Consider the following 13,431-nt stretch of genomic DNA (forward strand, 5'->3'; position numbering starts at 1 on the left):
TTAGTCAGTTCCCAGTTTGTCAGGGCCGTCTATGTCAGTTCCCTGTTTGGCTGGGCCGTCTATGTCAGTTACCTGTTTGTCTGGGCCGTCTAAGTCAGTTCCCTGTTTGGCTGGGCCGTCTATGTCAGTTACCTGTTTGTCTGGGCCGTCTAAGTCAGTTCCCAGTTTGTCTGGGCCGTCTAAGTCAGTTCCCTGTTTGGCTGGGCCGTCTATGTCAGTTACCTGTTTGTCAGGGCCGTCTAAGTCAGTTCCCTGTTTGTCAGGGCCGTCTAAGTCAGTTCCCTGTTTGTCTGGGCCGTCTAAGTCAGGTACCTGTTTGTCAGGGCCGTCTAAGTCAGTTCCCTGTTTGTCTGGGCCGTCTAAGTCAGTTCCCCGTTTGTCAGGGCCGTCTAAGTCAGTTCCCTGTTTGTCTGGGCCGTCTAAGTCAGTTACCTGTTTGTCAGGGCCGTCTAAGTCAGTTCCCTGTTTGTCAGGGCCGTCTAAGTCAGTTCCCTGTTTGTCAGGGCCGTCTAAGTCAGTTCCCTGTTTGTCAGGGCCGTCTAAGTCAGTTCCCTGTTTGTCAGGGCCGTCTAAGTCAGTTCCCTGTTTGTCTGGGCCGTCTATGTCAGTTCCCTGTTTGTCTGGGCCGTCTAAGTCAGTTCCCTGTTTGTCTGGGCCGTCTAAGTCAGTTCCCTGTTTGTCAGGGCCGTCTAAGTCAGTTCCCTGTTTGTCAGGGCCGTCTAAGTCAGTTCCCTGTTTGTCAGGGCCGTCTAAGTCAGTTCCCTGTTTGTCTGGGCCGTCTAAGTCAGTTACCTGTTTGTCAGGGCCGTCTAAGTCAGTTCCCTGTTTGTCAGGGCCGTCTATGTCAGTTCCCTGTTTGTCAGGGCCGTCTAAGTCAGTTCCCTGTTTGTCAGGGCCGTCTAAGTCAGTTCCCTGTTTGTCAGGGCCGTCTAAGTCAGTTCCCTGTTTGTCTTGGCCGTCTAAGTCAGTTCCCTGTTTGCCTGGGCCGTCTAAGTCAGTGCCCTGTTTGTCTGGGCCGTCTAAGTCAGTTCCCTGTTTGTCTGGGCCGTCTATGTCAGTTCCCTGTTTGTCAGGGCCGTCTAAGTCAGTTCCCTGTTTGTCTTGGCCGTCTAAGTCAGTATCCCGTTTGCCAAGTCCTATTAGTCAGACATTTCAAGTCAGTATGTTTGATCACCAAGTCCCCTGTTGTGCCCTGTTAATCATTTTTAAGTCAGTATTCTGCGCACCCAGTCCGCTATTGTACACTATGGGCATGGATATTTTTAGTCAGCATCTCATTCAACCAGCCGCTATTTTGTCATGTATAAGGGATATATGAAGATGATTTTCTATGGTCGTTAGACAAGGCAATGAGACTAGGCGTAAGATACCATCATGTCTTTATGTATCAATTTTCACATTGCATTGGACTTTTAAGTGCACAATTCATGTTCATTTAAGTATTTTATTTCAGTAGCAAATTGTTTCTGAACTCACTACAGAATGTGTTAGAGATGTATGCTTAACTTTATACAGTATGTAATGAACAAAGGAGTAAGTAAGTCGTGACCATCTCAGTGCCAGGAGTATCAAAATAAACGTTATTTATTACTCAAAACATTCCGAGTGCTGTAGCAGAACCTTCAGAAGCGCTCGTAAAATCAAAACAAAAATAGTATCACCTCCAGCCCAAATTGCATCGATGTTCATCGTAATTATCGTTGTCACGCAATACCGTAATGTAACGTTTGCGGGTGACTAAAAGAATAGGTGTAAATGCGACTGTACAGACACAGGCACTTATACCAGTGGTGGGACCTGAACCCGGCTGCTCAGGAACTCTTTCACTGGATGATGACAAGTATAGCAGTTCGAATACATCGTAGCTGGTTATTCCACAACACTTTACGTTACATCCAGTAGTAATAAAATGTTCAGTACTGAATGGCCGATTATGCCCCAGTTTACTAACCGTTGTATTATGCTCCTGTACAGTTGATTGATTGATTGGTTTGTTGTTTAACGCCGCACTCAGCAATATATTCCAGCTATATGACGGCGGTCTGTGAATAATTGAGTCTTGACCAGACAATCCAGTGTTTAATATCATGAGCATCGATCCCCCAATTGGAATCGATGACATGCATCAACCAAGTCAGCGAGCCTGACCACCCGATCCCGTTAGTCGCCTTTTACGACAAGCATAAGCGCCTTTTACGCCAAACATGGGTTGCTGAAGAATCTTCACGGGTCCTCCTGTACAGGATTGCCATGGTTGCCACCTTCATGTTGTCCTGAGTTGTCCAATTTTATTTCGTTATAAGCATTATGTAAGCCTATACACAGCAAATGAACAGGTCACAAAAACAGTTCGTTTTTGACGTGTTCGTTCTAAACGTAGTTCACTGTACATCATAAACATCTGTTATGTTTTTGCTGGGTTTTTGTTGTTGTTTAACGCCCCACTCAGCAATATTTCAGCTATATGACGGTGGTCTGTAAATAATCGATCTTGCCTAGACAATCCAGTGATTGATATCATGAACATCGATCCACGCAATTTGGATCGATGACATGAATCAACCAAGTCAGCGAGCCTGACCACCCGATCCCGTTAGTCGCCTTTTATGGCAAGCATGGGTTGCTGAAGACCTATTCTACCCCTGATCTTCACGGGTCAACATCTGTTGTCAATTAGTGATGATATCAAGCGTTGCCCTTCTTGTGGCAACCGCAACAAACACATGCAAAGGCAAGTCGTGTGTTTACCTGAAAATAAAATACGGGAACATATGGTACAACTCAAATAATGGAATTGTATCCGCAACAATTTGTCACTTTTGCCGAAACTTTGAAAATGTCCCATAGATGTCCACAATAAAACGTTTGAAAGTTTTACTGATCCCTTAGATACTGTAACCCTGGTCAAGCAGCTTTTGAGCAAGAGTATGAAGGCTGGAAGCGCTGCAATGAAGGAATAATTCTTGCCATTCAGCCTTGTGGATATTTTAATGTCACTCTGCTTTTTAATGTATTGATCTATAAATGAATCAGATGAGGCGATTTCAATGGTACAGTAAACTACGGTTATAACGAACACGCTTATAACGAACTAACGGATATAACGAACTAACTTTTTAGTCCCGACTGTATGCTGTTGTTATGCTGTATATATGCTTATAACGAATTACGGTTATAACGAACTAAAATTAGTAGTCCCTTTGAGTTCGTTATAACCGTAGTTTACTGTATCTTTTATTTCTAGCTCAGATGGGTAATTCATATACCTTCGATATACCTATGCTTAAGTTAAACTCCTTTCCATGGTTTTGATTTTGCTATCAGAGCAGAAATTCTGAGTCGTGTGCATAAAGTGAGTGAGTGAGTTGGGTTTAACGCCGCTTTTAACATTATTCCAGTTATATCAGGGCGTGGCAGCTTAATGTGGTAGGATAGCCCGAAATGATGCAGGTCTCAGACGTTTACCACTTCGGTTAAACCCACGAGCACGGGTATGGTGCTGACAAACCTTGAAACATAATCGGGGCGAACCGGGATTCGAACCCACAATCATAGAGTTCTGGCGTGCCCAAGGGACGCAACTCTGCACAGCGAATCGCGGCGCCTTAGACTGGGCCACCCGTGCCCCGTGTGCATAAGGAAACAGATCAGCCAGGAGGGTAGCACAATGGGTGCCTATGAGGATTTGCCTTGGATTCGTGTCATTTTTCAAATTAAGCAAATATGCTGTCGTAAACCTGCAACCTTGATTAAAGCAGAGCTCAACTGAACTAAGAAACATGTCCAGTGCACCTTCAATAGGCCACAATACATTCAGCACTACGTTATTTCTTCTGAGTACTCTATTTATAACAAATCCCCAATGTCTCCAAGTGGAGTACAGTATGTGTTGTATACAGCAGACTTTCACACCTCAAATGTCTTAACCACTGACTAAAGGTAATCTGTAACCGAGGTATTCTGGTTTTACTTTACAGTCATTGAACCATTTAGAATGAAAAAATGAACAAATATTTTGTTTCTGTGTTGAGAACTTTTGCCATCATTTGGAGAAAGCGCCTATGAAATGATTTACTTGCTTGATTAGTTGCTGCAAATATGGCTTAGGAGTGAGTGAGTGAGTTTGGTTTTACGCCGCTTTTAGCAATATTCCAGCAATATCACGGCGGGGGACACCAGAAATGGGCTTCACACATTGTACCCATGTCAGGAATCGAACCCGGGTCTTCGGCGTGACAAGCGAACGCTTTAACCACTAGGCTACCCGACCGCCCCTATGGCTTAGGAACGTGTTGACATGACTAGTGTCGATTATTGTATCGCATTTTATCCTTTAAAGTGTTATGATAGAATGGTGTCGACAATCCATAGATCGTCACCAAGGTGAATCTGGAATTCGAACCCACGACCTCATCCTGACACGGCTAATGGACGCATCAGCCATTTGCGGTACCTCAAACCACCAATATTCCTTGTTACGTTGATAACATAACACAATATTGTTCATTTATTTTTTTTATTTAAGATATTTTCCAATAAGTATGAACAAAGACAACCTATACTCATGTTGACACAGACGTGTTTTTTTTAAACATCGTTCTCAATCAGGTTTCTACTAACAGGGTGAGTATGCAAACATCAAGGTGAGATGGAGGCACTGTACACAAAATATACATGTACATCTGAGGGGGTAAGGCCGCTTTTAGCAGTATATAAATCTATCTGAACATCAAGAAGGACGTCATGAATGTCGGGATCGAACCCTGGTCTTAGGCTTGGAGGAGAAAACACTTTAACCACGAGGCCATACTACCACCTCACGGTAGGTTGGTTGGTTGGTTTTTTAACGCCGCACTTAGCAATAGTCCAGCTATATGACGTCGGTCTGTAAATAATCGAGTCTGGACCAGACAATCCAGTGATTGATATCATGAGCATCGATCCACGCAATTGAGATCGATGACATGCATCATCTAAGTTAGCGAGCCTGACCACCCGATCCCGTTAGTCGCCTTTTACGACATGCAGTCACCTTACCACCTCACGATTTTGTGAGCCTAAACATTAATATTGTAAAGTACACTGCGAATACACAAAACATGTCTGAATTGCTACAGATATGAAATACAATCATCACTTTAATCAATATTAGTATCACTTGTATTGGTATTTACACTGACACCGATAGAATATGACCCGGATCTGTAAAGGACCGCTTGTCTATAAAGTTGACTAAGGCTAGGTATCCCAGTGTGTACCGATACTATGGAGAACCCCTGGGCTTGTTAGGAAGGTTGTCAAATGAATACATCCAGAGCAGCATGGCTCAACCACATCTGTATATATCCTTTCTCCTGAATTGTAAACACCACTCACTTGGCGGAACCCTACGTCAACCCACAGCAACAAAACACTGAGCTTTGAATAACAAAACAATTAGTGAAATTCAAATATCTACGTTTGGTTTAATTTTTAAATATGCTTATTAAGAATGTCACTTGGCTGAATATATCCAGGGTAGCATGGCTCAACTACGCCTGTATATAGCCCCCCTCCTGACAGAGACCCAAAATAATGTGATATGTACATGTTTCAGAATCCAATGAGTATTTTCAAAACAGTTATGATGTGGTCATAGCGTTTTGTAATATTGTCCACTCTAATACCACCCAACGTGAGATTTCAGCTGACGAAAGAGAAGGCCCACTATCTGGTTGAAGATTGAATTTAGTTAACAAGGATAGTGAGTGAGTGAGTGAGTGAGTATGGTTTTACGCCGCTTTTAGCAATATTCCAGCAATATCACGGCGGAGGACACCAGAAATGGGCTTCACATATTGTACCCAAGTCGGGAATCGAACCCGGGTCTTCGGCGTGACGAGCGAACGCTTTAACCACTAGGCTACACGACCGCCCCTTACCAAGGATACTGACGCAATGGGTGTCAGTGATATTATACCACAGTTAGACAACAGCACTGACAATGATAATACTGATAGGATGTGCTGCGTTCACGGTCACAACCCAACACAGGTGTGATGCAACCTGGTCCTTAGTCCACTCCAGTCTTTGAGAATGTATACAATACAATATGTACAACATGCTGACTTGATGCAGCACAGATGGTCAGAGTCAAATCTAGTAATTAAGATTTTTGTTTGTTGTTTAACGCCGCACTCAGCAATATTCTAGCTATATGACGCCGTTTTGTACATAATCGAGTCTGGAGCAGATAATCCAGTGATTGACATAATGAGCATAGATCCACGCAATTGGGATGACTTGCATCGACCAAGTCGACGATCCTGACCACCCGATAGATGCCTCTTTTGACAAGCATAGCCGCCTTTTAAGGCAAGCATGGGTTGCTTCACGTCCTTGAGATTACGCGGAGTAAGGGCGGGAATCCAGACTAGTACACTCTCAGTTCTTGAGTTCCGATACATCGCGGAGGAAGGAAGTCCATTTCGACAAGTCCAATCTGGTCGTTGAGAGGTCGCATAAGGAGGTGGGACCTTGACCTTGAAACTTGGAGCAAAAGCCTGTTGGACAAAGTTTGCTTGATATCAATTCAGAGGATGGCTGTTTGAACATACATGTATAGACACGTTTCTGTTATATACATGGGGACATTTTGCACATTATTTGAGCAAGACGGTTTAAAGGTGCAGAATAATTAGTGTGTTATACTATACTGTTATGCCTATATACGTTTTTGCCAACTGTTGTCTCAAGTTATTATAATGATGGTGTTTTTTTCCATTGTAAACAACATGATACCGTCGTAAATTGGACGAGGTTATTTTTTTATAGGGAAGTATCCAGGGGGTTGTTCCAAATAGAGTAAGCTGGGCAAAGTCAATTAGCGCATATGGACGCAACTACTACAGAAAAGCATGCATTCCATGCAAAAGTTGACTTTTGTGCAAGCCCAATGCATTTCACAAGAATGGGTATAAAAACATGTGCGTTAACGGAATTCCATATGTATTGTTCAGCATCGTGCTGACAACAACCACTCAGAAAAACAACAAAATTACGCAATTTTTCAACATTACGAAATGGTACGCCTGTCCGAAATGGTATGCTTGAAGCAGGATCGAGGCAACGTGATGCAAGACAATTTTTTATGAAATCACGCATTTTCTGAAGTCAGTATGGCAAATTAAACCATCTGAACACTTACAGGAGTCTTTTATCTGTTACAAACCGAAATTGTTTCCGATTTGGTAAAAAACATAACTTTGCATTTAATCTTATTCAATGTCACAGGAACTTTTGTTGTTCAGTATATATTGTCAGTTATCTGAATTTGTCACAAACATGACAGGGTGGCAGAAAATTGACATTGTTACATCGCAGAGAGACACGCCCCATGTGCACCTATACATCAAGAACAAGACTGGTCGATTCTACTAAAAGTGGCAATTTTGACACATGCTTACATCACAAATTGAGTTCATAAATGTATTAGGTTTGGCATAGGTATTGTAACCTACGTTAATTAACTTTAATTAAAAACATACCCAGGAGGGAACTTTGCAAGATATTAATTTATAAACGTAGAGAAGAACATAAGAGATCAACATGAGGTAATGGGACCTGAACATGTAGAAATTGTGTTCAGATTTTATTTCACATACACCAGGAACATTTATTAAGTAAGTGAGTGAGTTGGGTTAACGCCGCTTTTAACATTATTCCAGTTATATCACGGCGTGTCAGCTTAATGTGGGAGGAAGCCCGAAGTGATGCAGGTCTCGGACGTTTACCATTTCGGTGAAACCCACGAGCACGGGTATGGTGCTGACAAACCTAGAAACATAATCGGGGCGAACCGGGATTCGGACCCACAATCATAGGTTTCTGGCGTGCCGAAGGGACGCAACTGTGCACAGCGAATCGCGGCGCCTTAGACGACTGGGCAACCCAGAATAGAATAGAATAGACCAAATGAATGTTCTGAAAACGAAAATACAGACAGGATGTCCTGTATCTACGAATAAATTAAAGATATAATTAAGATGCATACTTTTCAAACATCAAATAAAGTATATAGTTTGAAACTCACCCTTTGAATTTGTTGTGCTGAAGATGCATCCATCTTTGTGGTAGACATGAGATCACGTGTCATGTGGTGTAATCAGGGGCGGTGGCATCAGGGGAGGACCGTCCTCCAGTTCAGACATACATATATCCAGCAGTAGGTCCACTGGGGTAGTATTGCTCTTATAGCACATCATGACGTCATTCACAGGCGGGCAAACGACGCTACCCCTCATAATGCCAATGACATCGAAAATGGTCAGGAATATACTCCGTCTTTAACGTCTAGTGACAAGAATATTAATTGAAATATATTGATTCCGTAGCCAAGGGTAAATTAATATTGTACAAGAAATACTCGTGTGATAAGAGCTGCTCATTTTAAAGTACGAATAACCTTTCTGCTTTATAATCCTTCGAAAACGTCACTGACTAAAGACGCTAACTAAATACCACTACCGAGAAGATGCTTGTGAATACAACCGAGTCACCGTTCAACTAGAGGGTGTTAGCGGGTGTTTCAGGTAGGAGAACGAGCCATGAAACATAAAACACCCCTCAACACCTTAAAGCAGCCGAGTCATCAGGAAGTACACATGACCAGCCAGGTGTTGTAAGTGGACGATCGTCCGGTGAGTGAGTGAGTTGGGTTTAACGCCGCTTTTAACAGTATTCCAGTTAAATCGCGGCGTGTCAGCTTAATTTGGGAGGAAAACACGAAGTGTTGCAGGTCTCAGATGTTTTACCACTTCGGTTAAACCCACGAGCACGGTATGGTGCTGACAAACCTAGAAACATAATCGGGGCGAACCGGGATTTGAACCCTCAATCCTAGGTTTCTGGCGTGCCCAAGGGACGCAACTCTGCACAGCGAATCGCGGCGCCTTAGACGATTGGGCCACTATGTACCTTGCCCCAGTGGGCAGTAGTGACATAAGACGAGCACGAGTACAATAGCTGCTATTAACAGTAAACCATTGATTCAAGGGGAATTGCTGTGTAGGTAAAACGTTTACGTTTGTTAACTATGGCACCAACGTGTTGAGGTGAAACTGAATTAAACATGCAGATATGTTCAAAGGGCCAAAATACGGTGCTGAGATACCTTCGTTATATTGTACATTAAAGGAAGCAATAAACCTGTACATGTCCATTCAAACATTCCAACAGAAAAATAGCCTCTATAGGCTGCCCTTATTCGGACCATGGGTATAGAAATGAAGCCTAATTCCTGCACATGAAGCGATGTAACTGGCAGGTGTTAGGGAAGGTAACTGGACTGTACCAAACCTGAAGAAGAAAGATTTTTTGTTGAACAGAATAATTCAGTGGCTTTTTAAAACGTAGATAATTGCATTTGAGTTGCCAAATACTTTCGATAATGGACGAACGGATACTATTGACACTTGTTCAACAATGATATACATAGAAATAAAGCTATTTACATCTTGAACTAAAATTAAATTAAGTTCTACTGTATGTAGAGGAGCAACGCCTACTTGACTTGGTTGCTGAGGCTGGCAACAGGGTCGGTCAACTGAGGCTGTCTGACAACAGAGTAGGGCGACCGAGGTTGTCTGGCAACAAAGTAGGGCGACCGAGGCTGTCTGACAACAGAGTAGGGCGACCGAGGTTGTCTGGCAACAAAGTAGGGCGACCGAGGCTGTCTGGCAACAGAGTAGGGCGACCGAGGTTGTCTGGCAACAAAGTAGGGCGACCGAGGTTGTCTGGCAACAGAGTAGGGCGACCGAGGCTGTCTGGCAACAAAGTAGGGCGACCGAGGTTGTCTGGCAACAAAGTAGGGCGACCGAGGTTGTCTGGCAACAAAGTAGGGCGACCGAGGTTGTCTGGCAACAGAGTAGGGCGACCGAGGTTGTCTGGCAACAAAGTAGGGCGACCGAGGTTGTCTGGCAACAAAGTAGGGCGACCGAGGCTGTCTGGCAACAGAGTAGGGCGACCGAGGTTGTCTGGTATAGTTGAAGTAATGGTGTAGCAAGGTCACAGACTGACCATTTGGGATCGAACATAAGACCTAAGTCTTATTGTATGTAGAGCCTTTATCACACAGACACTGGTAGGAATCGACCATGAGTTTGACTGGGGGATCCCGGGACCATAGGTCCCGAGTCCCGTGAGTCGACCGCCACCCCGGCTGTGTCTCTCCCCATACCAGTACTTGCTTAACTTACTTAGTTTGTGTTTTAACGTGTGCTTATTTTAGCGCACAGCAAAGTATACAGTCAGTGTTATACATGATAGTGAATGCATTTACAGTAGTAAACATTCTGATTGGACAATGTACGCAATGAATATTTTACAGTTTCATTTGAATGGACTTAGACTTGATTGACATTTATGCATATCTAATATATAATGATGCTGAGACTTGACATGCATGACAGGTGGCATGTCACTTGGGGCGTCAATCAACAATCTGCAATGACAAATGATGGACATTGTCTAATTATATAATAGTATTTTTACTGTGTGACGTCAGTGCACCAGGGTTATGACTTATCATTTAAATTTATATATTATTTAAATGATTTATGCTTATACATTATGTATACACGTAAAAGTAGCTGAATGACATTATCCGTTTGGGTGCGAGTCTGCTCCACAATGAAAATATAAGCAGTATTGTTTTGAGTCTGAAGGTCTACATAATATAAAGGTATGATGCTATATATACATCGAGAAATTACATGTACGATAATACACAATATCGCGAGTGTAAGGTGTATACAAAGATTCGTGATAAATCATATACATGCTAAAACATCATAAAATACAATATCATGAATATGACAATCCGTGACATACATTATCAAGACAATACTGACAGTTTTGTGCTGGTAAGAGTATATTTTCAGTTCTAACTACCTGATGAAGATCCGGGGTAGAATAGGTCTTCAGGACCCATGCTTGCCGTAAAAGGCGGCTATGCTTGTCGTAAGAAGCAACTAATGGGATCGGGTGGTCAGGCTTGCTGACTTGGTTAGTGCATGTCATCGTATCCCGATTGTGTGGATTGATGCTCATGATGTTAATCACTGGATTGTCTGGTCCAGACTTGATTATTTACAGACCGCTGTTATATGAATGAAATATTGATGAGTGCGGCATTAAACAACAAACAAACTGTTCGAACTTTCCCAGTGATCTCCAACTTCCAATTATAGCTTTAGTGCAGGATACTCTCGTCTTAATTCTTACACTGACTTGCAAAACTGATTACTCACTTCTCTCCACAGAGAGTCAAAACTGCTCCGAAACCTTTCTGAATAGCATCTACATACAACTCAATAAAAAGAGAAAATTCACAGAAACCGGTGGTGAAAGTAAACTGGCACGTAACTCACATGATAATTGTCCCTGCTCTGGTCCTCATTCCCATATTCTCTCCAGAATCTTACTTTTCCATTTTCCTTTTCGTGGGGAATGAGGTAGAGGTTTACCCCAAGGTCTGGCGATTTGCAAAATTGGCAACAAAACGTAGATAGTAACCAGCACAGCCTAGAGAAGTTGGTCTGGGCCATGAAGACATCCTAGAGAAGTTGGTCTGGGCCATGAAGACATCCTAGAGAAGTTGGTCTGGGCCATGAAGACATCCTAGAGAAGTTGGTCTGGGCGTGAAGACATCCTAGAGAAGTTGGTCTGGACGTGAAGACATCCTAGAGAAGTTGGTCTGGACGTGAAGATATCCTAGAGAAGTTGGTCTGGGCGTGAAGACATCCAAGAGAAGTTGGTCTGGGCGTGAAGACATCCAAGAGAAGTTGGTCTGGCCATGAAGACATCCTAGAGAAGTTGGTCTGGGCGTGAAGACATTCCAAGAGAAGTTGGTCTGGGCGTGAAGACATCCAAGAGAAGTTGGTCTTCAAAACAACTGTACGCTTGTGTTCAAAGACATCTTGAATAACATCAGCTGTATGGTGGGTAACCAATGACAATCTAGCATCACATCAGATGTGTGGTGGGGAACCAATGACGATCTTGCATCACAGGTGTGTGGTGGGTAACCAATGACGATCTTGCATCACATCAGGTGTGTGGTGGGGAACCAATGACGATCTTGCATCACATCAGGTGTGTGGTGGGGAACCAATGACGATCTTGCATCACATCAGGTGTGTGGTGGGTAACCAATGACGATCTTGCATCACATAAGCTGTGTGGTGGGTAACCAAAAAGGATCTTACATCACATCAGGTGTGTGGTTGGTAACCAATGACGATCTTGCATCACATTAGCTGTGTGGTGGGTAACTAATGACGATCTTGCATCACATCAGGTGTGTGGTGGGTCACCAATGACGATCTTGCATCACATCAGGTGTGTGGTGGGTAGCCAATGACGATCTTGCATCACATCAGGTGTGTGTTGGGTAACCAATGACTGTCCAGTGACCATACCTTCATACTCATGGTTAAGGTATTTCCAAATTTCATGAAGATTTGTCAGATGTTGTTTCCATAGCATATTATGAAGACATCTTTTCCCTATAAATAACATCATAAATATTGACACCTTATGTAAAGATTGATTAGGACGTGTAAAGATAGGTAGAGAATAGGTCTCCAGCAACCCATGCTTGATGTAAGAGGAGACTATGTCGTAAGAGGTGACTAATGTGATCGGGTGGTCCCAATTGCGTGGATTGATGCTCATGTCAATCACTGGATCGTCTGGTCCAGACTCAATTATTTACAGACCGCCATCATATAGCTGGAATATTGCTGAGTGCAGCGTTCAAAAACAAACAAACAAGACTGATAACCTAAGCATTTGGTCAATGTTTTCCATCTTCTTGGGGCAGGGGATAAAAAATAAGAAAAGGATGACTATTTATTTGGCATATCACAGACACATTTGACATATAATGCACAATTTCAACATCTTAAATATATTTCTAATTATGAAAGAGAAACAAGCTCTTGTTCTAACGACACAAAACGGCCGACCTTTACCTGTAGGCATCATGCAGCCATGACTACAATCAAGATCATGTCCTGGTGAAGGTAAAGGACCATGATCAGATGGTGATATCAACAGCTTCCATGCAGTAACCATTCCACTAGGGCCGTGATTGACTAATACTACAGAGAGAGTGTTGCGTCATCAAGCTGGGCTTGGTGTCCCAAGGTGCACACTGAGTGAAGCTCAAGGTGACATACCATCATGCCATTCTTCCCCTACATACCAAAGGGTTTCTTATTTGTTATAAGTTGGCTCATAAAACATCTGGCTTAAAAGCCAATGTTGGTGGTCGAAAAAGATATGATACTTTTTAACTTCCACATTAGTACTGCTACTAATGAATGAAAAGAAACCTGTAGGTCACACCATCAAAGATGTTTCACTGCGAAATTAGACCAAAAAGAAGAT

The 13,431-nt window shown here is 42.9% G+C and overlaps 1 protein-coding gene across 1 annotated transcript; it reads right to left on the reverse strand.

Moving 5' to 3' along the window:
• On the reverse strand, nucleotides 1-2,267 carry LOC139457231 (ribosome-binding protein 1-like). Its single transcript, XM_071238646.1, has 2 exons — nucleotides 2,228-2,267; nucleotides 1-1,136 (listed from the first exon to the last, which is right to left on the reverse strand). The coding sequence occupies exons 1-2, from the start codon at nucleotides 2,265-2,267 to the stop codon at nucleotides 1-3; spliced, it is 1,176 nt and encodes a 391-aa protein (XP_071094747.1).
• Nucleotides 2,268-13,431: the final 11,164 nt, after the last annotated feature.

Source organism: Haliotis cracherodii, unplaced genomic scaffold (genome assembly GCF_022045235.1).
Source record: "Haliotis cracherodii isolate W230 unplaced genomic scaffold, xgHalCrac1.p SCAF_1, whole genome shotgun sequence".
NCBI classification, from domain to species: Eukaryota; Metazoa; Mollusca; class Gastropoda; order Lepetellida; family Haliotidae; genus Haliotis; species Haliotis cracherodii.

What these genes read in the sequence shown, in the direction of transcription:
- LOC139457231 (XM_071238646.1), bottom strand. Translation starts at nt 2,267, where the DNA reads ATGAAGGTGGCAACCATGGCAATCCTGTACAGGAGGACCC. An exon ending in AATCCTGTACAGGAGGACCC is followed by an intron (nt 1,137 to 2,227) that starts GTGAAGATTCTT and finishes TCTGACTAATAG; the next exon opens with GACTTGGCAAACGGGATACT.